The 26,458-nt window shown below is 34.1% G+C and overlaps 10 protein-coding genes across 11 annotated transcripts; 4 read left to right on the forward strand and 6 right to left on the reverse strand.

Annotated features, from left to right (window-relative positions):
* The first annotated feature begins 157 nt into the window (after window positions 1-157).
* Window positions 158-2,362, forward strand: LOC116343262 (supporter of activation of yellow protein). Its single transcript, XM_031771237.1, has 3 exons — window positions 158-274; window positions 565-1,137; window positions 1,211-2,362. The coding sequence occupies exons 2-3, from the start codon at window positions 661-663 to the stop codon at window positions 2,027-2,029; spliced, it is 1,296 nt and encodes a 431-aa protein (XP_031627097.1). The 5' UTR covers window positions 158-274; window positions 565-660; the 3' UTR covers window positions 2,030-2,362.
* A 478-nt stretch (window positions 2,363-2,840) lies between these two features.
* On the forward strand, window positions 2,841-4,503 carry LOC116343200 (molybdopterin synthase catalytic subunit). The gene is made up of 4 exons (XM_031771138.1): window positions 2,841-3,085; window positions 3,166-3,436; window positions 3,702-4,288; window positions 4,369-4,503. The coding sequence occupies exons 1-4, from the start codon at window positions 2,957-2,959 to the stop codon at window positions 4,486-4,488; spliced, it is 1,107 nt and encodes a 368-aa protein (XP_031626998.1). The 5' UTR covers window positions 2,841-2,956; the 3' UTR covers window positions 4,489-4,503.
* Window positions 4,504-4,559: 56 nt separating this feature from the next.
* On the reverse strand, window positions 4,560-5,890 carry LOC116343202 (exosome complex component CSL4). The gene is made up of 4 exons (XM_031771140.1): window positions 5,638-5,890; window positions 5,316-5,564; window positions 5,122-5,247; window positions 4,560-5,041 (listed from the first exon to the last, which is right to left on the reverse strand). The coding sequence occupies exons 1-4, from the start codon at window positions 5,794-5,796 to the stop codon at window positions 4,940-4,942; spliced, it is 636 nt and encodes a 211-aa protein (XP_031627000.1). The 5' UTR covers window positions 5,797-5,890; the 3' UTR covers window positions 4,560-4,939.
* Window positions 5,891-6,152: 262 nt separating this feature from the next.
* On the reverse strand, window positions 6,153-7,425 carry LOC116343201. Its single transcript, XM_031771139.1, has 3 exons — window positions 7,255-7,425; window positions 6,932-7,162; window positions 6,153-6,863 (listed from the first exon to the last, which is right to left on the reverse strand). The coding sequence occupies exons 1-3, from the start codon at window positions 7,282-7,284 to the stop codon at window positions 6,288-6,290; spliced, it is 837 nt and encodes a 278-aa protein (XP_031626999.1). The 5' UTR covers window positions 7,285-7,425; the 3' UTR covers window positions 6,153-6,287.
* A 458-nt stretch (window positions 7,426-7,883) lies between these two features.
* Window positions 7,884-13,425, reverse strand: LOC116343199 (fibulin-1). Its single transcript, XM_031771137.1, has 16 exons — window positions 13,036-13,425; window positions 12,847-12,946; window positions 12,016-12,423; window positions 11,771-11,951; window positions 11,514-11,713; window positions 11,291-11,396; window positions 11,135-11,217; window positions 10,929-11,057; window positions 10,713-10,853; window positions 10,193-10,492; window positions 9,995-10,132; window positions 9,240-9,397; window positions 8,953-9,181; window positions 8,625-8,883; window positions 8,328-8,564; window positions 7,884-8,266 (listed from the first exon to the last, which is right to left on the reverse strand). Exons 2-16 carry the CDS (start codon window positions 12,935-12,937, stop codon window positions 8,104-8,106), a joined length of 2,823 nt encoding a protein of 940 aa, XP_031626997.1. The 5' UTR covers window positions 12,938-12,946; window positions 13,036-13,425; the 3' UTR covers window positions 7,884-8,103.
* Window positions 13,426-15,745: 2,320 nt separating this feature from the next.
* Window positions 15,746-18,336, reverse strand: LOC116343326 (battenin-like). Its single transcript, XM_031771324.1, has 6 exons — window positions 17,708-18,336; window positions 17,401-17,573; window positions 16,973-17,131; window positions 16,857-16,882; window positions 16,419-16,762; window positions 15,746-16,354 (listed from the first exon to the last, which is right to left on the reverse strand). The coding sequence occupies exons 1-6, from the start codon at window positions 17,915-17,917 to the stop codon at window positions 15,920-15,922; spliced, it is 1,347 nt and encodes a 448-aa protein (XP_031627184.1). The 5' UTR covers window positions 17,918-18,336; the 3' UTR covers window positions 15,746-15,919.
* Window positions 18,337-19,711: 1,375 nt separating this feature from the next.
* On the reverse strand, window positions 19,712-22,566 carry LOC116343327 (battenin-like). 2 transcript variants are annotated; one of them, XM_031771326.1, is made up of 8 exons: window positions 22,179-22,566; window positions 21,798-22,113; window positions 21,586-21,731; window positions 21,219-21,377; window positions 21,073-21,091; window positions 20,983-21,004; window positions 20,576-20,901; window positions 19,712-20,384 (listed from the first exon to the last, which is right to left on the reverse strand). In XM_031771326.1, the coding sequence occupies exons 2-8, from the start codon at window positions 22,038-22,040 to the stop codon at window positions 19,956-19,958; spliced, it is 1,344 nt and encodes a 447-aa protein (XP_031627186.1). In that variant the 5' UTR covers window positions 22,041-22,113; window positions 22,179-22,566; the 3' UTR covers window positions 19,712-19,955. The 2 variants fall into 2 exon arrangements, with proteins under 2 accessions (XP_031627186.1, XP_031627185.1); XM_031771325.1 differs by having other exon boundaries at window positions 22,185-22,565.
* A 77-nt stretch (window positions 22,567-22,643) lies between these two features.
* Window positions 22,644-23,742, forward strand: LOC116343328 (protein NDUFAF4 homolog). Its single transcript, XM_031771327.1, has 4 exons — window positions 22,644-22,921; window positions 23,028-23,116; window positions 23,206-23,413; window positions 23,484-23,742. The coding sequence occupies exons 1-4, from the start codon at window positions 22,753-22,755 to the stop codon at window positions 23,606-23,608; spliced, it is 591 nt and encodes a 196-aa protein (XP_031627187.1). The 5' UTR covers window positions 22,644-22,752; the 3' UTR covers window positions 23,609-23,742.
* Window positions 23,743-23,817: 75 nt separating this feature from the next.
* On the forward strand, window positions 23,818-24,869 carry LOC116343192. Its single transcript, XM_031771125.1, has 4 exons — window positions 23,818-24,046; window positions 24,111-24,220; window positions 24,298-24,514; window positions 24,592-24,869. The coding sequence occupies exons 1-4, from the start codon at window positions 23,938-23,940 to the stop codon at window positions 24,801-24,803; spliced, it is 648 nt and encodes a 215-aa protein (XP_031626985.1). The 5' UTR covers window positions 23,818-23,937; the 3' UTR covers window positions 24,804-24,869.
* Window positions 24,605-26,368, reverse strand: LOC116343191 (WD repeat-containing protein 61). The gene is made up of 5 exons (XM_031771123.1): window positions 26,180-26,368; window positions 25,531-26,055; window positions 25,275-25,462; window positions 24,796-25,200; window positions 24,605-24,735 (listed from the first exon to the last, which is right to left on the reverse strand). Exons 1-4 carry the CDS (start codon window positions 26,180-26,182, stop codon window positions 24,921-24,923), a joined length of 996 nt encoding a protein of 331 aa, XP_031626983.1. The 5' UTR covers window positions 26,183-26,368; the 3' UTR covers window positions 24,605-24,735; window positions 24,796-24,920.
* Window positions 26,369-26,458: the final 90 nt, after the last annotated feature.

A 26,458-nucleotide genomic window follows, 5' to 3' on the forward strand; every position in this document is an offset into this window, starting at 1 on the left:
AATATTTATTGATTTTATATTTTTTATTCTTCTAAATTTACTGTAAACGTTCGAAACACACACTCAATGAACGGTGTCTATGGCATACGTGAATTCCGGAACGCAACCTATCGTCAAACTCAGCAATAAATATATATTTCGGTCTTCGTTGGTACTTTGCGTACAAGAATAAATTCGCTTACTGGTCTCAATCAGTCTCAAATATTAAATTGAAATATTTGCAGATCGACGAATATTTTACGCATTCCATTGAGTGTTTTATAAACATTAAGTGGTAAGTTTTCACGGGATTTTACTAGGTTTAAAAATAAATTCAAACAAATAACGTATTTTTAAGAAATAATTCCGGCTTATTGTCTCAATAACACAAGCTGTCAATGCTTTTCTTTAATTGTTTGACCCTTGAAATGAAATACATAAAAATTTTGATAAAATTGTGAGTTTTTTTGGAATTATTTCATAATACAGATACAGTTTTACGAATAAGATTTGAATTTCTTAATTATTAATTAAATTCAAGCAAATTTAAGGATAAATAACTTACGTTATTTTCGTATCAACTAGGAACAGTACAACGACGAAGCGAACATAAAAATAAGCATTGATTTCTTGAAAAGATTCATATTCACTTGAAATACCTGGTGTGAAGGCAACATAAAAATGTCATCTTCTTCGCAAAATCAACAAAATTCACCCGAACCGGCTCTGAGTCGAAGTGGTCGTGTTCGCAAGCCAAAGGTATTTTATGATCCATCGCATTCGATTGATAAACGTCGATCATTGCCAAATATGGAAACAACAAAGTCGAAAAAATCAACGAAAGCAACGGAATCTGAGCCAATGACGAATGTGGAAAAAACAAAACGAACTCCACCAGTAAATGCAGCTACGATCAATAATCGACGACGTACAATATGTGCAGCATCTTTTATCATTCCTGATGATGGAACCGGTTGCATCGTTTGTGGCCGTGCTGATATAAAAAAAGGTCGATTCGTCAGTTGTATTGATTGTATCAAACGAGGACATTTCACGTGCCTACGAAATGATAAACTGTTCAAGACCGCCGATCAAGAGAATAACTGGCAGTGTCCAGCATGTAAAATTTGCGAACATTGTCGCAAGTTTAAACCCACTGTATGTATATTATTATTATTATTCTGTTTGCTTGATATTTGAATTTAAATACATTTTCTCGTCTTTTAAATAGGAACAACTTTACAAATGTATCATTTGCTTGAATTCCTATCATTTACACTGTTCCAGTAAATTTGCACCGTTGCCAAAAAATGTGGTAAAAAAGAAGTTTACATGTGGCATATGTACAAAAGGCACAACAGTTTCGAAACCGACGATCGTCGAATCGACTACACGTTCATTGATTCCAAATCGAAAATCGGATGGTTTTCCCGGTTTTGCCCATGAAGAAGCCACAAAAATTGAGGTCAAGACAAGTACTGCGGTGGCAAAGGCAAAGAAAGCAATGTCCTTCCCGGTGAATCAAACAGCAAGTCAATCGTCATCAAATCGTACATCAAATGCCGAAAGTGTCGAAATGAAAGCGGAGTCAGAAATAAAGAAAGAAAAGGCATCGCCAACACCGGATCATGATATTAACAATACTGAATCATATGAACCACCATCACAAGTCGAAAACACAAAGAAGATAGCGGTTAGAAAGGATTTGGTGGAACCAACATTCATGGAAACCGATGTGGAAATGCCAGAAAGTGGTGCTGCATTCGATTATGATACGAAAACGGTAATCACACCGCATGAAAGTGTGCCCGACGTTAAGAAATGGGATTGTGATGAGGTATGCACATATTTCATGGCAATCGCACCTCAGTACGTGCAGTTGTTGAAAGATAATCAAATCGATGGCGATGCATTATTGCTGATCAGACGCGAAGATGTACTGAATCGTTTTAGCTTGAAATTGGGCCCAGCACTCCGATTATACACCCACATCGTAGAGTTACAATACAAGAACAATAATCCGATTCTTGCTTGGAACGAATTCTATTAATTTTGCATGTGAATAAGTTCAAAATGCCTTAATGGATAAATTTTAGTTTTTATTTTTAAGATTTATGTTCATGGAATTTTAATGCTTTTTTTTATTCGTCTTATATTTTTAAAATGGTCGCACAGGAATTTCATTTTTCTTTCGCCTTAAGGTTCATCATTTAACATTATGAAAGAAATTATGCTAAAAAGAAGAGAATTCATACTCATTAAATGTTGCTCGGTTCGGATTTGTGTTCATATATACATTAATTTCTAAATATTTTCACATAAAAAATATTTTCCGCATAAATTGTTACAATTCTTGCTGAATAAAAGAATTTCCTCATTCAAACGAAATCTATTTATATGTATGAAAAAATAAAAATAAAACAAAAACAACTGAAATAAAAATAACATCATTGGTTTTCGATAGGGATGTCAGCGTGTTGGTAATTTTGTAAATCACGTCGAACGCAATGAAGTTTGACATTTTGACAGTTGATTCAATTATCTCGATTACCGTACCATATCAACAAATGTCTGTGACAATTTTCTTATCATTTTAACATTGTTTGCTGTGTATCAAAGATTCAGATCGACATCTGCAATGGCAACTGTCTGATGAGAAAATTATGGAAGATTTTGTTCGTGTAAAATTACTATTTTTTGCCAAATCCCGTGAACTTGCTGGTCTGAGTGAATGTGAAATCGAGTTACCTGCACAAATTTCATACACAAAACTTACTGAACATTTAAGCAAAACGTACAACTTGGAATCACTGCAAAACAGATTTTTAATTGCCCACAACACAGACATAGTTTATCGTGACGAATCGACTGAGGTGTTTCACTTAAAAACCGGAGACGAATTGGCAGTAATTCCACCGATAAGTGGCGGATAAATATTTTAATTTTGGAAAACGTGAAAAGAGAAGGCGAATTTAAGATGAATTTTACCAAACTAACTAAGGAGAAGCTTGACATTAATTCAATTTCCGAATTGGTTACGGACGAGAGGTGTGGCGCCATATCACTTTTTGTCGGAACAACAAGAGACAATTTCGATGATAAACCCGTTAGTACTTCAATTTTTCAAATCTTCTTTTTGTCGAATAAACATTTTCAGATTATTTATTTTTTCTATTTTTTACACAGGTGTTGTCGTTGAAATATGAGGCCTATGATAAAATGGCTGATAAAATGTTGAACAAAATTTGTGATGATATTCGTGAAAAATGGCCAGATGTATTGCACATTGCATTGTATCATCGCTTGGGATTGGTGCCGATCAAAGAGAGCAGCGTTGTCATTGCAATCAGTTCACCGCATCGTCAAGAGTCGTTGGAGGCCGTCCAATTTGCCATCGATGAACTAAAACGAACCGTTCCGATTTGGAAGAAGGAAATTTATGGCGGTGAATACGAAGGTGAGGAGACATGGAAAGAGAACAAAGAATGTAAATGGTCAGAGCCCGTCGATGTTTAACTGCCAAACAAAATGCCAAGCAATTTTAACCAAATATTTTAGCAAAGTAGTAGTTCAATTTGCATATCAGTAGAACTATATCGATTTTTTTGTAAAAATCACTAACATACAAATATATACAATTTCATTGGACCAAATCTTAACATCACCCTCTTCTTTTTACTCTACTAAATGTCCGTTTTGAATTGCATTTCTTTTATTTACAGCGCATGCGCAGCAGCCACAAAAGCGCCTGAAGCGCGCTAAATCCCATATGAATTTCGACATTTGCTGTCCCATTAGCAATGATACTATTGTGTCGAAAAATCTACTGCAAATAAGAGCCGATGAAACGGAGATAAAGCGACGCATCGCGTCGTTTATTGGCCGTAAAAGGGAGGAGATTAACAGCAGTAATGTTTATGATTTTATTACTGATACAAAACACAGCGGCGATGATGATAATGAAATGAGATGTGCGCGAGTTAATAGCACGGTATATCGCATCAAAGGCTCAAAAGGCCATTTAAAAGTTCATCGTGTTAAAAACGAAAGCGGACCACAGACCACAAATTATAAAGGCGCTTTGGACAAACTTATGGAAAATAATTCACCAATTAAAATTAAACCTGATCCCGATATGCCATCAAAAACATTATCAAGTGGCATTGAAGAACGTATTTCAAACGCGGAAACTCATCTGAATATAATGACGACAAATGTAACGACAAAAACCGTATTCGAACGTCTGAAAGCAATTGAAGAGAAAATTTTGTACTTGGAAACACTGTCGCCAGAATATTCACACTTTTTGGTATGTGTACAAAAAAAAAGAATTATTGACCTGAGTACTGTTGTTGATGATGCATTTTCTAATATTATTTTCATTTTCAGAATAAATCCATCCAAAATGTTGATAATATGCCAAATATAAAAAAAGAACGAAAAAAGAAGTATACTCCTGATGAATTGGAAGAGCTATTGAAAAATATTACCAATCAATCGGAATCTTAACACATGATTTATTTAGTTTAGATTTTTTTTTGAAAAGTTATTAATAAATAAGATTTAAAAGATACGTTGCATTAGTTTTATACATTTTTTTATTAAAAAACGCAGGTTTTCCGGACTCTGTACCTCATACTCTGCAAGAATGGATCCATTTGATTGAAGAAAAAAAAAAACTGGGCAAAGTCATACGTGTACATTCATTCTGCTCTACGGAATAAATCATCACAACGAACTATTAAAATTATTCCATGTTTTTGTGATTATTTACAAATATATGAATGTATAATTTGTCTACTTCGTTTGGTCTTTCTTTCCAGCCGATATGATTTCTGCTGTCCTTATTTTTATTGAAATAAATTTAAAATTTTACTGAACTTAAGTAGCTCTACAATTTTTCCTCAATAAAACACGCAATTTAAAAACTAATCGAAACGATTTTTGATTCAAAGCAAAGTTAATCGGTCATTTTGTTGTTAGTTGCTTCTTGTACGGCGCTCTCTGGAACGATTTTTGCAACTTTTCGGAATTCTTTTACTAATGTATTTGGGCACTGCATCTGTTAATAAATAAGATTTAAAAGATACGTTGCATTAGTTTTATACATTTTTCTTATTATTTTACGCCATTTTTTCGTACCTCGGACCATGATACAGGCACCATCGGAACAGTTTGAGGGCCAGATTCAGCGGCATGTGCAACGACGACACCCAATTCATTTTCAGCTGTACTCAATTGATAGCAATGCAATTCATTTTGTGGCAACTAAATGAAAAATAGAAAGAATACTTGTTCAAAATATGAAATGTCAATACGAATGACATCTCACTTACGATTCTAGCTAGTATAATGTCGCCTGGTCGAAATGATTTGTACATGTCAACCTCATCCTTTCGTTCGGCTCGAACATCTTCTTTGCGCAAGAGTCCACGGTAAACACGTTTCAGTGTTACATCGCCTATGCAAATGATCGAACATTTCGCAAATCGTTGATTTATCACATTGACGCGAGCAGTCACCACATCACCAGCTACTGGTACAATTGTTTGATTCCCAAGCGTTTTCACTTCAATAATTTTTGACTGCAAAAATAATCGGGAATTTTATAAATTTCTGACTGATTTGAAATGATTTCATTCAATTTGAATGACTTACTTTGTCTTTCTGCGAAATGTTCACGACACCGGCCAAAAGTGAGTATATGTAACCAAGTCTTTCATAGGTGCCTTCACCTGATACGGTATTTTCATCTGATAAACATAGCCGCTGCCCTGGAACACAAATCAATTCGCTTCCTTTCTTCGTTTCTCCCATTGTGAACTTGTTTTACTTTTATCGTACAGAACAAATGTTGATAGTGCATGTGTGATTTCAAAACAAACCATTTTTTGAGGTTATGTCAACGCACTGATTTCTAATACTATTGTGTCAAATTGTGCTGAATGTCTGAATGAATGACTTCGAATTTGAATGCAATGAATTCAACCGTCATGACTATGATATGAATATCATATTCCAGAATTTACATGTTTTCAATTTTTTTCAACTGTTTTGACTGGCTAATGATGACCTTTATGTTCACTGAACAAAAATATGTATGGGTAGTTTTTATGAGTGACTTTATTCTCGTGTATTTATTTCAGCAGTTTTTTTTATTTCGACACAAATATATAAATACGATAAATTTCTTCTAAATATGATAAAATAAATTTCAATTGAGAATAATTAATTAAAAACAAATTACATAACAAATTAAAATGGTTCAATGGGCCTATTATTTGATTTTGATTCCGGAGTCCATCACCTCAGGTGCGAAATGCTGTACAAACATCATTGAAATGATTGTTTAATCTATTTTCGACCACACAGCAGCAAATCGGGCAGTTCACCGGACAGTTTTCTTCATTCAAATGCAAGGTGAATTTCGTGCCATCGAATACACTCTTAAACAAATCGTCATAATCAGTGCAACAGACACAAATAACATTAGTTTGATTGTGATCAACGCTCCATGCACGATTGGGTAGATATTCAACATGAATTTCATCGCTGATTCTATCGATAGTATCGTAGCCAGCTTTGCGGATTTCGTCAAAATCATTAACATCTTCATCATCATCGTCATCATCCAAAATGATGATGCTATTGTTCAGCTCATGAAAGTTGACATCGTCCTCGACGTCAATCCATTGATCGAAACTGTGCACCGTTTGATGGGCTCTTTGCGGATAATTGAACGATAATATTGTACCGGTTGTGTTGTTCAAAAAATCCATAGCCCGTTTAAGCAATGCCTGTGTGTTTTTTTCCTTGTCATCTTCGTCACTCTTGTCGGTCCTTTCGGTCAATTTCAATTTGATGTATACCATAACCATTTCATACTGTCAAACAGATAAAACACACATAATTTGAGTATTTCGATTCACCGACGATTGAAATGAACTCTTACCAACAATGTTTCAACCATCTGTTTATTGGTGCATTTTTCCAGCAACGATTCGCTCATGCAAATAAATGTCTTAGTTTGAAAATTTGACTTTCCGATCAAACTTATAGACGTTCGATTTTTCAGTTCGGCCAAATATCTTACATCGACGCCAGTCAAAAAGTTGTTGAAAAAATTCGTGTTGAGCGCATTAAACACAGTTTTTAAAGCGTTATTGCGCTGAACGCTTTTAAGCTGAAAGGAATATATTTTCGTTTGTTATTGAACTTTGCAGTTTGACCGATTTATTGAAGGCTGAAGTATCTCCCAAAATGAGAATAAATTACCAATTGTTTTGTAATAACCACACATTCCATTTTTCTGAATGTTCGACCTTTGTTTCGTAGAACGTAGATCTGAAGATTTGATTGCTAAAGAGTTTTCTTGCTTACTTTCAAATAATTACTGTCATTGAATACAATTTACATAGAACGAGCACAATGTACGGCAATAGAATATAATGCCGATGGGTAGTTTGGTTACCGATAAAGCGGTCTTTGATAAACGTCACAAGCAATTTTGTACTAATTAATGTATGTTAACTTTTGTACTTGTAATGGAATATTTTAGAACGAGTGCACTTTGCATGCGTTAACAGGTTTTTGCTGAGATTTTTTATCGCTATTTTAATCAATCATTTTTTTTTTTGGAAATGACAATTAAATCAATTATTTCAACCGCATATCTATACATCTTTGCCATGAATTTTAGAATGACATGCTATTATTTTTTACACTCTTCAAATCTGGAAACAAATTTTTTTCAAATAATTAACTATGAAAAAACCGGGAAAAACAATTGAATAATTGATAATTGTAGTGATTTTTATTAGCTCAACATTTTTTTTCGATTTATTTGAATCTCAAATATAAAACGATTCCATTTTTCAACAGATGGCGTATCTACTATAAGATATAAAAATTATCGAATCACTTTTAAAAAAAACAATTAATTCGATCGATTAAGTAAAAGAAATTATTTGTTCTGTGTAAATTATTTTCATTGTTTTATACGTAATGATAGATTTGAATCAGATATGCTTATTTAATAGTTCTTACAGTGTGTTTTAAAAAGGAAAATCTATTGATATTATATGCTATTGAATAAAAAAAGACGTGACATTTTCTGTGGAAGCTCTAATATTGAAATTCGGATACGAAAATAAATATTCGTGCGACATTAGTTCCGCTCGGTTGTCCATCTCGGAATACAGTCATGCTCATTTCCAGTTCAATATCTTGTGGCCCTTCCAAAGTCTCTATCAAACTGAGCCGTGCCTCATTTTGGAATTTATCCATGCTGAAAGCATCAAATTAAATATTATATTACATAAAATAACGTTCAAAATGTTCCAACAAACCTGAAAAATTTCTCATTAACCAGTTGGACATTGGATGGCGCTTGTGTGTGAACGATTTTCATGTCAAAGTCGATATTTTCATACCAACTTGGACCTTTGTATGTAAAAAGTACTCGACCAGTTGGGGGCAACGACATTTGTGCAACCAATGTGATGAAGTGGAAAGTGATTGAAGCTGGTCTACGGTAACATTCCTGGTCCCCGTGTTCACACGTCAACGAAATTCGCTTGCAACGACTAAAAAAATTCACAATTATAATTTTAAATCTTACACCGAAATTCGAATGCTTTTCTTACTTTTTATGTGAGGCATCATTCATGTAATCCGGAGGACAATTTTTATATGTGCAGCGATAACTACCTCTGACATTTGTGCAAATTGCATCGGTGCCCGTGCATACGTTTTGTGTGGCACATTCATCAATGTCCTGACATGATCTACCGTCTGTACCGAGTGTATATCCTGCGGGGCATGCGCACCGATATGAGCCACGCGTGTTTTCACACACTCCCAAACAAAGATTGTACGATTTATGCACTTCACATTCATTGATGTCTGAAATTTTTTGGGAAAAAGTAATCATTCCGTGATTCATATTACAATATTCCATTTATAGAAATTCACCTTCACATGTTCGATTGTTTTCGCTTAAACGGAACCCAGTCTCACAAGCGCATCGATAGGATCCCCAATAATTGATACATTTTTGCTCGCATAGTCCAGACATTTCTACACATTCATTTACATCGATGCAGCTTTTGTCGTCGACTCCATCTTGCTTCTTAAAACCGTCTTTACATTCACATCGATATGAACCCACTGTGTTTACGCAGTTCGCGTTGCTGGCACAAACCTGTAAATTCGATATATAACCAAAAATATTGCGACAAGTGGTCTTGGTCAACACTAACCTGTCCTTTGTAAAATTCGCATTCGTTGATATCTTCGCATCGTCTTTGTGCATTCAAAGCGTGACCTGCAGGGCAAGCGCATGTATATCCACCCGGTTTATTTTTGCAAATCTCGTCTGGGCCACAGTGTGCCGTGCCTTGCTGACATTCATCGATGTCTTTATTTTAAGTGGAATTATCATCAGAATTTTTTTTTTTTTTTTTTTTTTTTTTTTTTTCAAAAAATCATGCATGAAAATTTCGATATATGTATACCAAATGCTACCATTAAAATCAAAACTACCCTTCACCTTGTTAACTTTACGAACCATCGTCCATCACTTTTTAATAGAAAGCTAGCATAAATAAACTTATTCGAATTTAATTGAAATTGTGAAGTATTGAGTTTGAGTTTGAGTTTGGAGTTTACAGTTTACCTAAGGAAAGTATACCAATAGGTCTAGAAGCGAAATATTTTTATCTGCTACTGAAAAATATTGGAAAAACCAACTCCTTAATCCAGACACTGTTTCTCAGATCAATTATATATGAGGAAAAACGCTCTGAGGAATCGGAGGGGCACCGCGGAGCAAATTTTATTTATTTTAATATTTTTCTCATCAGTGCTCCTCCAGTTCCTCAGAGCGCTCCTCCTTACATATATTATTCTGAAAACCCGTCTCTGAATTAATCTAAAAAAATATAAAGTGCTCCATCACCTCAAATCCAAGGCAAGAATTTGATAAGAGTGCTTAAATTGAATTGAATTGGTGTACCAATGCACTGAGTTCCCTCATCATTTGATGTGTATCCTCCAGAGCACTGCAGAAGCGATTGACATCGATACGATCCATTTGTATTGATGCATCTTTGATTGCGACGACACGGATTCTGTTGTGCACACTCATCGATATCTATCGGTGCATAATAATGGTTTTAATTCATTGAAATACTTTAATTGGATTTGTATTTACCAGAGCAGGCGCCTTGATTATTTCGTTGGAATCCATCCATACATGGGCCGAGTCGTTGGTCAAGATCGACATTTCGTGGATTTGGTGTTGATGGCCAAGCACTGTATCGGTTGCTATATGATTGAGTGTACTGTGGATAATACTGGGTATGAACGTAAGGTCGTTTGGTTGTTGTCGTCGTAGTGGTTGTTGTGGTTGTCGTTGTGTAACGTGGTTTTTCACATCGGAACGATCCTTTGGTATTGCGGCATTCGTACGGTTTTATGCAGTTATGGCGGCCGAGAGAACATTCATCATCGTCTATAACATAAATTGAAACATTTTCATTTAAAAATGGTCTACATTCATGGAATTTTAATTCCAAACAATTTTGACGCGCCCTACTCTACCGTTGAAATGAAATGATTCAATTAAGATTTTTTTATTAATGTAGTACGGTGTAATGTGGTTTCGAATTCAAATTCAATGAACCGATAATGTATTCAATAAAAGTGCACTATTTGTAAAATTAAACGCTTACCATCACAATTGCCAGTTTCAGCATTCAAAGTATACCCAGTGCCACAGCTCTGTAATCTAATACAGGTATACGATCCAATAGTATTGTCGCAACGCTGTGTATCTAAACAGTCGTGATTGTTGATTTGGCATTCGTTTATGTCTATATTGAAAAACATTTTTTTTTAAAACAAAAATGCATATGTTCCATTTGTTTTCGATAAGAAATTCTACTTACCAACACATGCATTCACCACTTTGTCCATTGTGAACCCTATTTTACATTCACATCTAAATGAACCCAACGTATTTATGCAGTTCTGATTACTATCACAAGCTGTTTTGTCCACCGTGCACTCATCGATATCTATTTTACACAAAAAAGACGCATGTTTGGTCATTAATGGAAAAAGATATTTTAAAAAATAGGTTATCATATATTACCGACGCATTTATCGAAATGTTGTCTGTATCCCTTCGAACATGTTAAATTCTTTTTCTGTGGTGAAAATGGCAGTGATTCAGCTCTACAAGAAATTGGAAAATTTTCAGTTTTCATAAAAAAAAACTAAAAAAAAATGGAAACCTTTTGAAACTTACTGATGAGATAAGATCTTTTTCTCACCACAATCATATCCTCCAGGAATGTTAATGCATTCTTTATTTCCAGGGCATTTACCAATGCTAAGCTCGCATTCATTGATATCTATGAGGAAAGATTTTTGATTTTATATTTGAAAGTGAATTTTGAAACTGAAATTTTTTTCATTTTTTCAGCGAAAAGAACGAAGAAGAAATTGTGACGTTCTTTAATTCTATTTACCAATGCACTGTTTGATTTTTGGCTCAAATTTGAAACCATTTGGACACGGTGTAACTGGTAAAACATCCAAGCACTTGTAGCTTCCTGGCACATTGTAACAAACTTGATCATTTTCACAGCTAAAATCGGGCCCTTCACATTCATTTACATCCTCGCATTTGCCACTCAGTTCATTCTTCGTATAACCCACCGGACAATCACTGAAAATATGCCAACATGTATTTGTTGTACCCACATGAGTGTATAAAACTCCTTACTCTGTTGCATTAACAGGTACTTCGTTTGATTTTTCAGGCGATGAGTCATCATCGTCATTTTCATTGATGCATGTTTTTTTGTCATCCGCCAATTTATAACCACTTTCACATTTGCACACATAAGAGTCATCGGTTGCTTCACATATCTGGGAGCAAAGATTTTGGAATTTTGTGCAAATATCTAAAAAGCACAACAACAAATAAGTATTTGGTGGTCGATTAAGTATCGAAATGTATTCACTCACTTTCATCATCGGTCAGTACAAAAGTGTCTGTCGTTTTCATTTCGTTGCAGCAATAATTGTATGAATCATCAAATGGTATGCCATATAAAACGCCCATCGAACACTCCTCTTGCATTGATCCGACCACTAAACCTACCTTACATGCTTCGCAACAATTCTTGTAAAATTCCGTACCAGTATGATTACCTTCGACGTGACAATCTTTGCCATCTTTGGCAGCCTGTACACCGATTTTGCACTGTTCGATTCGAAGTTTTCCGTTGCAACAAATTTCCGATGAGAAAAAACACGACGATATCAATTCATTGGCAACGGCAGGCATTTGATATCCTTTACAATTGCCATGTTGTTCGGCATGTGTCTCGCCAGTTGTACAGCACTTTAAAAGTTCATCGTCGAATTTCGTTGCTTTTGGGAATAAATTAATTTTGTAATTAGAAACATTATTATTCATGCAAGAACAAACAAGTGTGAACTTGAATTTGAAAACTTTTTAAAAGGTTAAGTTTATGCAAATGGATTTATTCCATGTGTTTGGAACATTTTAAAATCAAATAGCACATCGTAACATTCACACTTTTTTCTAAATTATTTTAAGGAAATTAAATTTCCGATCATTTTTGCATTATTTTGCTTATTTTTTCAATTAGATTACAGAAAAAATATATTTTTTCAATTTTTTTTTTTTTGAACATTTCTTGAAACTTTTTTTTCTTTAATCACAATCCAATTTTTTTCTTTTCAACTTGTATTGGATTTAAACTAAAAATTTCTACTTCACTTTAAACGTTTGTCTTTTGAGCTCGAGAAAAAAATTAAACATTAACTTACGTTGATCAACCGATTCACTAAAAGGTGCACACATCACCAAAGTCAATAAAATAATGCCCATCAAGGACTTTTTTAAATTTTCTACTCGCATTTTCTTCCTCTTTTTTTGCAAACAAAAAAAAAACCAATGACTGTAAGAAATATTTTCAATGTTAGACAAAAAAATATTCAAAAATTAAATATAACCACCAATGTTGTTCGACGAAAGCCGTAAATACAACGTAATCAATGAAAAGTCTGCACGAAACTAACGATTACTTCATCGGCACATAGGCTAGTTAGTAGGAGAAATTTGAGGTACGCAGAAAAAAAAAAAACAATTTTCAATGCAAAAAAAGTAAAGTTCAAAAGCAGGCCAAGGTGAAACTTCCAACCGCACACACATGGGATATTACGCGCGCGTCACATATGTATATCCTGGTCCGAGTTAACGTTCGATTTTAGGTATACATAATATGCACCTAATAATCATATAATTACGAGAACAAATTTCACTTTCTGTTTGTGTTTCACTTAAATGAAATCAATGCCAAAATTAACGACAATTTCGACTGTATCTAAATTCGACCCGACGACAGTACAATCGCCTTGTCCACTGCGACTATATGCGAATCGACGAAACTAAAAAAAAATTATTGTTATTACTTTATATTGAAAGGGTATTTGCTTGTGTGTTTGTTTGATTTTTTTTTATTCTTGTTACATTTTCAAGTCGTAGAATATTCATGAGTGACAACGAATATATTAAACGATATCGCGGCCTATTCCAGGAATCGAAATTCAATCGTTGTTATCATTGTTTAAATAACAACAGTATTTATAACTCAAGTGAATATAAAACGGAGACAATATCATTCCGATTAAACCAAAAGAATTGAAGGATTTCTTATCAGGAAATTGTGTACCGAAGGAAATATTGTTTGTTAAGTAGATGGAAATAGTTTAGCTAGATAGAGTAGAACACAATTAGTTCAATGACAAAATTATTTTGAACACATTTTTTTATCAAGTGCTGAAGAAATCTGAAATATAAAAATGTCGAAAGCAATGTTTTAAATCACACGTGCATTGATATTAAAGCTTATACATTGCATGCTATGATGATTTATGATCTAAGTCGGTCAAAATGAATATTAACGATTGACATTCCCCACAATATAAATTTCAACATTATTTTCTCACTGCCTCTCGCACAATTCCATTGATAGATAGCATTTACTCTGAACTTATCTATACTATTTTCATATAGGAAAACAGTTGAATAGCCCTTACAAGACGCATGTAATAAGATAAGACACCTTTTCTGTGAACATGGCAGCAATTCAGTTGAGTTGTTTATTTACTTCTGTTTATTTGCTCAGAAAGTCTAACAAACTCAAGGAAATTTCCAATATATGATCCAACCGATATGTGGGAACATGTGTTATCTCCTTTTTTTCCAAAACAAAGATTACATCTCTAAGCAGGTAGATTGAATGACAGACTGGAGAAGAGGAAATGACACATTTTTATGTCTGTTTTTTTTTCTACAAATCAATACATCGCACTTTCGTTCTAAGTGCCCATTGTAAATAAATCAAATACTTCAATATGAACAATGACAACCGGTGGAAAAAACAATGATATCATTAGACAACGAATTTAAAATCATGCAATACATATTATTCACAATGTTGGCCGAATTTTATTTGCGTTTCGTTCAAAGTCCAGTTTAAAATAAAGAGTCTTACAGGAGTAAGACGAACTTTTCCGCACGGTGGTATTTGCGTATTTTATTAAGCAAGTTCAAAATAATATTTGTTCGATTTTTCAAGCCTTTCAAGCGGCGTAAAGTTCGAGACCAAAAAAACTCAACTTTGGCATCGAAATATTCTTTTATTTAATAACAGAAGTACTCGAGAAAAGATTTTTCACACTTTCATGATGAACCCATTTGTACGACATTTGAAAGTATTTCATTTTTTAACAAAACACTATAAAAAAATATGTCTGACGTTAATTTTGCCATAAAAATTATTTTTGAAACACTTTTCATAACTAACTATACTACCTTAATGGCGTGAAAATTTGTACAGGTTATTTTTTCACAAAAAAATAACATTTGGAGGGTTTGGAGAAATTTCAACCAAAATTAAAAGTACCTCCCATACAAAATATTCGTTTTTGAGCCGAAAATTGAAAATTTTGTATGGGAGGTACCCCTAATTTTAATTCAAATCTCTTCAAACTTTCAGAATGTTATTTTTTTGTGTAAAAAATAGTCTGTGCAAAGTTTCACGTCATTAAGGTAGCATACAGGCATCCCATACAAAAATTCAATTTTTTGAGATTTTTTCAAGGAAACTGTATCAAAAATTGATTGTATCTCAAAAATAACCTCGGATTCGGTTTTCTCGTGTCAAAAAACCCCCCAATACATATTTTTGAGTGTTTAAGTCTACATTAAGTATGAGTTTTGGACGAAAATTGGACTCTTTTTCATAGGTATCACTCCAGGCATGGAATTTTTTTCCATCAACCAAAGTCGCTCAAAATCTGATGATTTCTATTCCTGGGGACCCCCAATCATCCCGTGAAGTCAGATTTCAAATAACTTTTCTGGGTGGTGAGAAAATCGATGGACAAATTTTGCGTACGGCGGACAACGTACGACGTACGACGTACGACGTACGACGTACGACGTACGACGTACGACGTACGACGTGGAACAGACCCACAACAACCATGCAAAAAACGGCCTGATTCGGGTTCTCTGACCTCAGAAACGTCCAGAAAACATGTTTTTGAAGTTTCGTAAATTTTGACCTATTGCAATACTTTCCCCTTTCACACTAGGTGTGTGCGGAAAAGTAAAAAGGTGGGATGATTAAATTCTGATTTCAAGTGAAGAAAGAACCGATTTTAATCAATAATCATATGTATTTCAAGTGCAATTTTCTACATTGTGTAAATATTAATATTAAATTATCACGATAAAGCTATTCAAAAATATTTCCATTCGCCGTCAATTTCAATCGATTTGGCGACATACATACAACTACATAAATTATCTATATCTATTGTTTGGCAGACACTACTTAAACACTACGAACTTTCCACATAAAATATTATGAATTAGTATAGCTGTCGAGCCTCCTACAGCTATTCCAAATGACTCGGCGATTGTTATCATCCCTAGCGAAAATTTGTGTTGATTTGCTGGCAATTCGTTGATCAGCCGATGAAAGGTGTTCACAAAACATAGGCCACCAACAACGCCAAGCAAAAATACAAACGTAAATATGAGCCAGGGATTTGATGCTTGAGCCATTGACGTTGTGTACATAAAGAACAAGAAGTTAAGGAATTGTACTACGGTTGCCCACCATGTAGGACGCGGTTTCAAAAATGCACCCAACGATCTTGCGCTGAATACGCCAATTTGATAAGTTACAAGGAACCATCGATACTGTGCCTCTGAATTGAGCTTCAATCCAAACGGCAGATTTCGCACATAGATCATTTCAAACTGAAATAAGAATTACGTCCAATAAATAAAAACGAACAGTCTTTGTGAAATACTGTTATCTTACCAATCCAGACACGCAAATATACTCGAATATAAACACAATGACCATTGGTGCAATGAAACTAACCAACTTCGGTACGAATTTTATTTTCGCTTTTAAACCGCTCAATTTTATATCAAGCGTTGGTTCAACACAATCGGCTGCACTCGATTCAATGGTTGTGATATCAATCGTTTTTACATCATTCTTTTGCCGGTGTTTTTGCGGTGAACGTAAGAGAAACCAGAATGTAACGGCTTGTATAGCTGGCACAATAAGCATGAGATGCAACACATCATGTGGACTTAATCCTAGTGCAATTAAACCAGCCCAGCACAATGAACCTATAATGCCGGCCGATCCGGTTCCTGAAATGACATTTATTTCATTGAAGTTTTCAATATTGAATGAGAACGATGTCGCGTGTGGAGTCGCAACTCCATAAAAATGATAAGTTATTACCTGAAGACCATGCGGTTATCACTTTCCTAAAGTATCAATGAAAGAAAGACGTTCAATTGATTTAAAAATGACGAAAATCATATGTTTACCTTTCAAGGTAAATTTAGCTACTGAACTTGTTAAATTTTGCCGAATAAGATAGCAGCGTCACCTCACCAATTCCTAAGGCCATTGATGTAAATACAACACCGACAATTGCCAAAAAATCCGAATCCGTGTTAGCAATTAATAAAAAACTGGAAACGTTTAGTGCGATAACCAGCATCATTCGGAAACTACAGAAAACAAGAACAAATTACTAATGCTTTGAAGTTCTAATGAAAAAAAAATTCGCAAATTCATCATGATAAATGCAAAAAAGGTAAAGATCAAGAGTAAATTAAGACATGTTTTCGCCGAAAACTTCGGTCACTTTAGGCGAATTTTTATCGGTTCAACTGGTTTGAATATTTTTTTTTGTTTCTTCTTATTGATGCATTAAAACATGTAACATGTCACATCACTTCACAAATGACTCGTAGCAAATATGCAAATTGAAACTCACTTTTTAACCAACGGTAAAAATGGCAATGAAATATTCATGAGCATTGAAGGTACGATATCAGCAATCAATAAAACGCCCGTCGAGGGTGTGTTACAAACGGTTTGCCTAATGCTTGCCGCATCATCGTCATCAACGGTTGTTTTATGGGAATCGGTTGCATTTCTATTATCGGTCTGAAGGTGAAAAATGATCTAATTATATCGATGAATTTCATTGATATCAAATAATTTAAAAATAAAACCACATTGAAACTATAACACAATGGACTATAAATAGCCATAAAAAAAAAACACGCAAATGTAATTACACTTGAACCGAAATTGTGCAAAATGTCGCTTGCAGCACAAATCATAACGACATATCCGAATTCAGTGCCCAGTCCTAGAATCCAATATGCAAGAACATCACGCCACACTTTATCGCTACTTTTCTTTGCTGGATCATTTATTTCATTGGCGTTCGGTTTGATTCGTTTTGCACAACAAATTTTAAAAAATTTATCAAATAACATTTGCATTTTGACGATGCGTTAATTTTTTTTCTTTTGAAATATCCAAGAAATGCAGTTCTAAAAAATTCGTTTCTGAAATCGATCACTAAATTTTTTCGCCGATAAATACAAATTTTCCAATAAAACCCCATAAATTTTCAAGCAAAACCAACGTTTTAAATTATTAGATTATTCTTTCGAATATGTGATTTTAAAAACGACACAAAAAACCCGAGAGATAAGCATATGCGATGTTGTTTCGTTGAAATACAAATTCTAACTCCGGTTTCTGTTCAGCGCAAAAGCTCTTTTATCACTGAAAGTGTTTCGATCCGATATCGTCGTTGTAAGTCGACAGGTATTCGCAGTTCTTTTTTCTTTAAATATTTACTCATTTAATAATGAAATGAAACAAAAAAGAGAGACGAAACAAGTTCGTTACACGATATGTTAAAAGTTTCGTTGAATACGGCACAATCATAAGCCATAGTTAACCCATAACACATTCAACGGCATCGTTACACTCCTAATGATAGATGTAGTAGTGTGTTTTCGTTGTGCAAATCATCAAGCGAAGATGTTCCGTATTATTTTATTGAAACCATTTATTTCCTAGTGATGAGTGGTGAACCTGAAAAACATTGCAAAACAATCATATGGACATTAGTTTGCATCCGCAACATTAAACCAGTCCCATTTACAGATTTTATTTTGACTTAAATGGCCTTCTTTGCATTACTTTAGTCTATTATCACAACTACATTTATTACCTATTTAGTCATCTGATTTTGGACCTTTAGAACGATTAATAGACACCTTGGTCTTTTTTTTAAGTCAACGAACAGTTTATAGCAGACATTTGACCTGTGAACATCATTTTCGGACAAAACGTTTGGGTTTGGCCACTATTTTGCAGTTTTGTTTTGCACCACGACAGTGTTATTTATGGTGATTGAATTGTAGAGAATATTTTTGTTTAGGTAAACAATGACGATGATAAATCGAATACAAACATTATGATATTTAATTGACGGGTGGTGCCACGAAAATCAGGTTAAAAATAAATTGAATTATTCGACTTAACTTATTATATCATATGCATTGACAGTCCAAGAAAGAAGAAAAAGTGCAAAGAACAACAAAAATGAGTTAGTGAATATCATATGGGTTAATTGCTGTTTAATTTTATCTTCTTGGGTAAACCCAAGTGGTTTGCGGTAAATTTCATACTAAATCATCAATAGAATTAAACTGCAAATCTTATGCAAAAAATGTCATTGTGTAAATGAGCCGTTTCATGATAAAAGTGGCAGAAAAGAAAAAAATAAGACACACCAGAACTCAGAATATGTGATTTCATAATCGCAAACTTTTTTTTGTGCTACAAAAAAACGTAAAACTTTTGAATATTTGCGTGAATTACGTGTTTTTCGTAAACCGGCAAATAAAACATGTTCTAAACCATTGATATATGCATAACACGTTGTCAAGTAGAGATTTAATATGCTTAGACAAAACCAATAAACTTAAATATTTATGTCATTTTTTCAGCAGCGGTCTTTTCGTTTTTGCTTTAGAAATAGTAAGTTTGGGAAGAGCTACCTTTTATGAGTGAGTTCATTTTTCTTCTGATATACCATTATGATAATTGCCAAGAAATTTCCTGTTTGCACCGGCCATTACTGCAAGCATGATAATCGTCAAAATAACATTTGTGTTTATATTTTCGTTATGAACAGCTGTTTTGCGATATGATATTATATGATAAAATCAAGAAAAAAAAATCTTTATCAATGAAGTGGAAATAAAAAAAAAGTACGATACTCGGTAAACATGTTTACTTTAAAAAACAGTTTGATTGTAATTGAATTTCATAATTTTGACATGAATCACGAATTTTGTAAATATCTATACAAAAATAAGTAAATATACAGTTTATTTGGAAAAAAACATCTGTGACAAAAATATTCGAGTCTTTTTTTTGTTCAAACACATAGTTAACAATTTACATGCACTATAAAAATAAATATAGCACCAATCTCATCACATTTTCATTTCGCTATTACTAATTCAGAACAACGGGTGCAGGCATTTTACATATAATATTATGCATTGGTATTGCCAATAAGCCTGCCAGAACCACACCGCACGATTGACCGATTGTTGTCATTCCCATGCCAAAGCCTTTGTACCGCATGGGCAACTCTTTTGAAATGCGATTAAATGTATTGACATAACAACAGCCACCGAGCAAGCCTTCCCAAAAAACAATTATAAAAATGATCCAAATCGACGGCACAGTCATAAATATCGCTTGCAATGTGAAGTAGATGACATTAACAAATTGAAGAATCGACATAATCCATATCTGATTCGTTTCGAAGAAACTGAGTGATGATCGCGAAATGAACACGCCCACTTGATAATCCACCTGTAGCCATCGATATTGTTCCTCATGGTTCAACCAAATATGGGGAAAATATATCAGTTCCAACTATAAAATGAATTTGAATGGAAAATTTGTGATTAATCATGCAGTCTAGAAAAATACTTGTTCGTCGATTAGATTTTTCATTCAATAAAATCATTTGTATTATCAATTGCGGCTCAATAAAGTCCACTTGAATCGATAAAGTCTGTCAGAATGAGGGGAAAAAAGAAGAACGACTGCAAAAATGCACTTACCAAACCTTGATTAATTAAATACTCGCAGAGATAAACAGCGAACAAAGGGAAGACATACTTGAGCATTTTTGGAAAAAATTTAATTTTTTCTTGGAAAGTCAATGGTGGTGGTGCAATTGTAATCTCTTCATAGATAATCGAATGATCGATAAGCGATGTGGTCGACGATGCACCAGACATCGAAAAAATGCTTCGATTTGGCTCTTTTAAAACCACGGAAAACATTATCAATTGAATCAATGGAACGATCAGCATTAATAGCATTGTCGCTTTCGGCGAGAAACCAATCTTAAGTAATGCTACATAAGTCAACGAACCTCCTACACCTACAATAAATCGAAAATTGTAAGTAAATACAGTAGAGGTGATAACTTAATATCTTGCCAATAATAAATATATGATGATACCTGCCATGCCAGTTCCCGAAGCCTTTGAATGGAAAAAGTGAAAATGAAATTATTATTCTTTATTTCATAATAACACTGAATCATACTTACCCACGCCGATATAACGCTTCTATTTACGAAAAATGAGATAAAGAGACAAACGATGATCAAATATTTATTATGTTATTACATCATGTTTGTGGTGTGTATACACATGCATGTGTGAATGACTACACTATATTGAAGATGAGATTTACCTGTTGAATTTCGCAGTGTACGCTAACATTGAATTTTCACCCAGTCCGCCGCTGAACGACGTTAAAATTATACCAACAATTGCTTGCCATTCGTTTTGAGCTGATGCAACGACAATAAAACCACTTGCGCTCAACAAACACACCAATACCATTCGCGCACTGAACGTGTTCATGAAATCAAAAATAAAGAAATAAATCCATATTATATAAGAGCGGCTCAGAATTATTAGTTTTTTCAAGCGGAAACTAGCATATTAACTTTGTCGAAGACATAAAATTGAATAAAGTGCTGCGAATATTGTTTGTCAGCAAGAAGTAAACAATTTCCACTATAACTTGGACATGTGTTAATTGAAAGTGTGTATACCTAATATAAAATGGTAAAAATGGTGCCACCAAATTGACACTCAATGACGGTATTGTATCAGCTAACAGTAGAACTCCGGTTGACATAATGATACATTCTCTTGATACGGCCAACGCCAATGGATCCGTGTATACATCATTATCAATCTATTAAAATGAAATTAAAATATTTAGTAATCACCATTGACCTTGATAGAAAATCACGTATTATACCGAGATTCCATTAAAACGTTTGATAATATCGTATGCAGCGCTAAGCATCACCACAAATCCATAATTATTGCAGAGTCCGAGTATCCAAAATGAGAGTATGTTTCGCCATTTGTGAACATCATTGATGGTCTGATTCAATCCATTGGCAGTGTTTGGGTTGGATTGATTTGGTTGTCGTCTGTCGTGAAGGGCATTTATGGCATTTGTTAAGATCTCTGGCAGAGTTTCGATTTCATTCGACATGGTACATGGATTCTTCCTTTACGGTACGTGGATATTGATACAATTGATGATCGACATCAAATGAAATTACGTTCTATATAGGTGATATTAAAAGATTATTATTGCATGTTAAAACTCGTGATGTGAAAATGTTGTGACCTTTACCCTGTGTCTTTTTTTACTGATAAATGCACTGAATTACAAAATCTCTTCAAAGTTATTCCATTAAAAATGTAACGGATTATTGATCTTATTCAAAAGTTTTTCAATTTTCTTATCACACTTTTCGCATTTTCATTCAAAAAAAAAAGTCTATCAAAACAGCTGTTTCGCAAAACTATAAACAAAGAACATTGTTATTTACAAAAAAAAAAATTAAATAGTTTCACTCAAACTCAGTCTTGTTTGAGTGGAGTGTGTTGAACTTGAATTAAATTACAGCTTTTTTGTACATGAATAAGATAAATTTGGCGATTGATATTAATTTCGTTTCGTTTTTAATTGAGTAATGAGTAAGAGTTTGTATTTGTTTTATTTTACTATGATTATGAAAAGTGGAGTGATGGCATTGACTTCAAACTAAAAACAAACGCACCATAACGCACTCTATACAAAGTATTTGATTGACAGCTGTCAGTTCAGGTGTTAGGTTAGAATCACTCTGTGAAGGCTTTTCAAAATATCATTATGTATTAATATTGTCGTGAATGAAAACAATCGAATAAATGTGAAAATGGGCAATTATATGTCGAACAACACACTCTACCTATCAGCTAAACGGTTGGTCAGCAAGTATAACATAGAAAGTCGGGTTTCTAAGGAACTTGACAAACAAGCTAAAAAACCAGTGATAGCACCAAAACATGAAGCAGGAATCATTGATTATCACAAATCGCTACAAGGTGAGCATATCGAACTGATAATTCTAGCCGACTTCATTTTTTCAACGTTCAGAAGACAAAGTTTTGATTATTTTCTTCTGTTTTTTTTTTTTTAATCAAATTACAGAAAACAAAGATTATTTGGATAAAACAACAGTTGTCGACCCAAAACTTGATCTTCATCTAAAAGATGTGTATGTTACTTCAAAAGGATTGGTAATATGATATTTCGATATGAAACCATTTTCTCTTCTGATTTCGTACATACTAATTTGGTAATGTTATTGAAATTATCTTTATTGCAGACGGAGAATATCAAATCAGATAAGCCATTGCCTCTATCACGATTCAGTGAACGCTTTGAATTAGGCTATAAAGAATCAGAACGAGTTCCACCCGGCCGTGTGTCATTATTGCAAGCCATTAATTTCATAACAAAGCATCAACAAGACCCCAAAGAATGGACGGTCGAAAGAATAGCAGAAGAGAATAAAATTAAACCCGATGTTGCAAGTACGTCGATACCAAAATTTAATATTTATTTCGTATAATTTATATGAATTTTTATCTATCCGTTGAACAGGTGACATTTTAGAGTATTTTAGATCGTTTGAAGTGCATATGTCCAAGAACATTACACCAAAAGAGCAAAAAATGCTGCAAGACAATTTAAAATTACTTGGCGGCGGCAAGAGCTCAACGGAATGAGTGATACTGAAGAACATTGACAGATTGTTATAAGATCCAAAACCGAATCAGATTTAGATTTACATAGAACACTGTGTATTGTATATTTACAAAAAAAAAAACTTGAAATAATAAAAAAACGAATTCTAAATATACTTCGGCCGTTTTACTGCTTTCATAAAACGGTGAACGTTCGCAAATTGGAAGCGTATTAGTGCGTTAAACGCCGTCACATTGACATTTCGATAAACATCATTTGCACATTGTTATTTAACATTTAGGTAATTTCTATAGTCGTCAGAAATCTTTATTTTAATGATTTCTGAGGGAAAAATTCAATTTTATTTACAATGGGAAAATCAATGTCCACGGCCAAGCAGGTGAATCGAAATGCAATCACACAAGTGGTCCAGGACACAAAAGTTCTGCCAAAATCTAACCAACAAATCGTCCCCAAAGGTATTTGTACTCATTTTTACATGGAAGCAAATGTAATTTTTTTCAAATTGATTTACACTTTCAGCTGCACCGTTACCATTCACGCCAGACGCTGATTATTTGAAGAAAGTAAACACGTTCGATAAATCTTTCAATGATCGATTAAAGCAAGTTTTCGTGACCTCCAAAAACGATGTAAGTTACATAAATCGATAGTTCTTTTTCTGTAATACAAAAATGTCACAATATTTTTGTTAAAATTTCAAATTCAGAATCCGGACATGAATTTTCCGAAAAATCATGCAATGCCAATCGAAAGAAATACACCATACTCACGAATGCCGCACACTCAAAGAACAGAAGAACGAAAACCAAATATGTTGTTTGTAGACGAAATAAAGACTATGCTTGGAAATCACAAAAGTGATCCCAAAAAGTGGACGCTCGACTACATCGTCGAGAAATATGATATTTCAAAAGAGAATGCTGGTAAATGTTGACTGCTGGATATATTATTTTCAAGACAGAAAAATGTTTATTCTTTTTTTTTTCAATTGTAATTATAGAAAAATTGGTGAAGTATTATAGTTGTTTGCACACTTTCTATTCAAGTCGTCCATCTGAGTCGGATAAATATCTTCAACGCGAAGAACCGGTAAGGAAACCAAAAGGAAATACACCCGTATTGGAAATGGAGGATATGATAACGGCTGGACAAGAAAAGAAATGGAAAACAAAAGAAGATTTCGAAAAAGAATGGAAGCACTTACCGTGGTGAATCCAATTGGCAATATTCATTAACACGTTGTAGAATCAATTTGAATTAAAATGAAATTATAAACAATGTCGTTTTTTTTGTTTCGTACAAGAATTAGACTTAATAAATGGTTTTTTTTTATTGGGATTGTTTGATATTTGCTGGGCAATCGTATAAGTTAATGCTTCGATCTTCAGAGACTGAGACCACTTTGTTGTTGTCCGGACTGTATTTTACGCCCCATACTTGATCCAAATGCTCATTGAATGTGTGCATACATTTTCGTTCGGCAACATCCCAAATCTTCACCGTTTTATCACTGGACGATGACGTAAAGTGCTTGCCATCTTCAGAGAAAGACACGCTTAATACCCAAGATGCATGTCCCGATAGAGTACCGGCTATATCTGAATGCGCGCTGTAATATACAGAGAATAATGTTTGAAATTAAAAAATTTAATTGAAAGGTTCGTTGAAAATGTATGTACTTACACATCATAAAGTTTCATGTGTCCATCGTCGGAGGCAGTCAAAAGCATCTGTGAATCGGGTGAAAAGCATAAACTTCGCACCGACATGGCGTGACCTTCGAGCGATAGAGCAACTTTTCCAGCGGCCACATCAAAAATATTGATAATTCCATCGATTGCGCCACTAGCGATGTACTTTCCATCCGGGCTCTAAATTTCATAAAATACTTGAATTAAACAAATGACTTCTTTGTTAATACAAAATTGATTATAATTACATATGCTATGCTTAAGGTAAATTTGCCGTTTTGTGGATCCAAAACTTGTTCGGGTTTGCCTGTTTCCACGGAATACAATGTTATTTTACCCTCGTGTGAGCCAGAGATAACATACTTATCATCGGGTGAGAACGCTACCGTCCATAAATCAACCGGTCCAAGTTCGGTTGTATTCAACTTTTGTCCGGTTTCCGTTTTCCAAATGAATAGACCCGAATCAAGTGAACTACTTGCGATTGTTTTTCCATCGCCGCTCACGGCAACCGAAACAACACCCAACGAATGTCCGGCCAATTCTTTTTGAAATCGCAACCGTTTGTCTTTGACATCCCATATTTTGACTGTGTCATCCAACGAACCAGTTACAATAAAATCGTTCAATTCACCATCATTTTTTCGCTCTTGTGAATCTTCGTCGTCGACATCTTTCATTTCCGAATCGGATTTTTCTTCTTTGGTACGACCCCATGCCACACACCAAATACTCTCTTCGTGAGCATATTCCTCTTTATGCGACAACGAATACTAAAAACAACAAATTCAAAAAAAAAGAAAAAAAAACTTGATAAGCATCCGAAAAATTGTGGTTATGTTTTATTTTAGCATCTTCCGATTCAACACTAAATAAATAAACAATAATTGAACCTACCATTTTGATTGAAGTCGAAAATTATTTTTCAAAAAAAAAACAAGCTTAAAATTTGCCGACAAAATAGTTTACACTTTTTTCGGAAAAAAGATTCTGGTTTTTTTTTTGCTGATGTTTCAATAACTTTTGCCGCTGTTGTTATTTACTGTGTACGTTTGTCTCTGGTGAAGCCAATGACGTTTGACAGTATGAATGACAATATGAGCTAGGGTGATAACGTTCAAAACGCAAACGTTCAATAAAACGCATTCGATTGTCGTACAGAAAATCGAAGAATCC

The sequence above is a fragment of the Contarinia nasturtii genome, unplaced genomic scaffold (genome assembly GCF_009176525.2).
Source record: "Contarinia nasturtii isolate CC-2019 unplaced genomic scaffold, AAFC_CNas_1.1 Cnas_scaffold_993, whole genome shotgun sequence".
Taxonomy (NCBI): Eukaryota; Metazoa; Arthropoda; class Insecta; order Diptera; family Cecidomyiidae; genus Contarinia; species Contarinia nasturtii.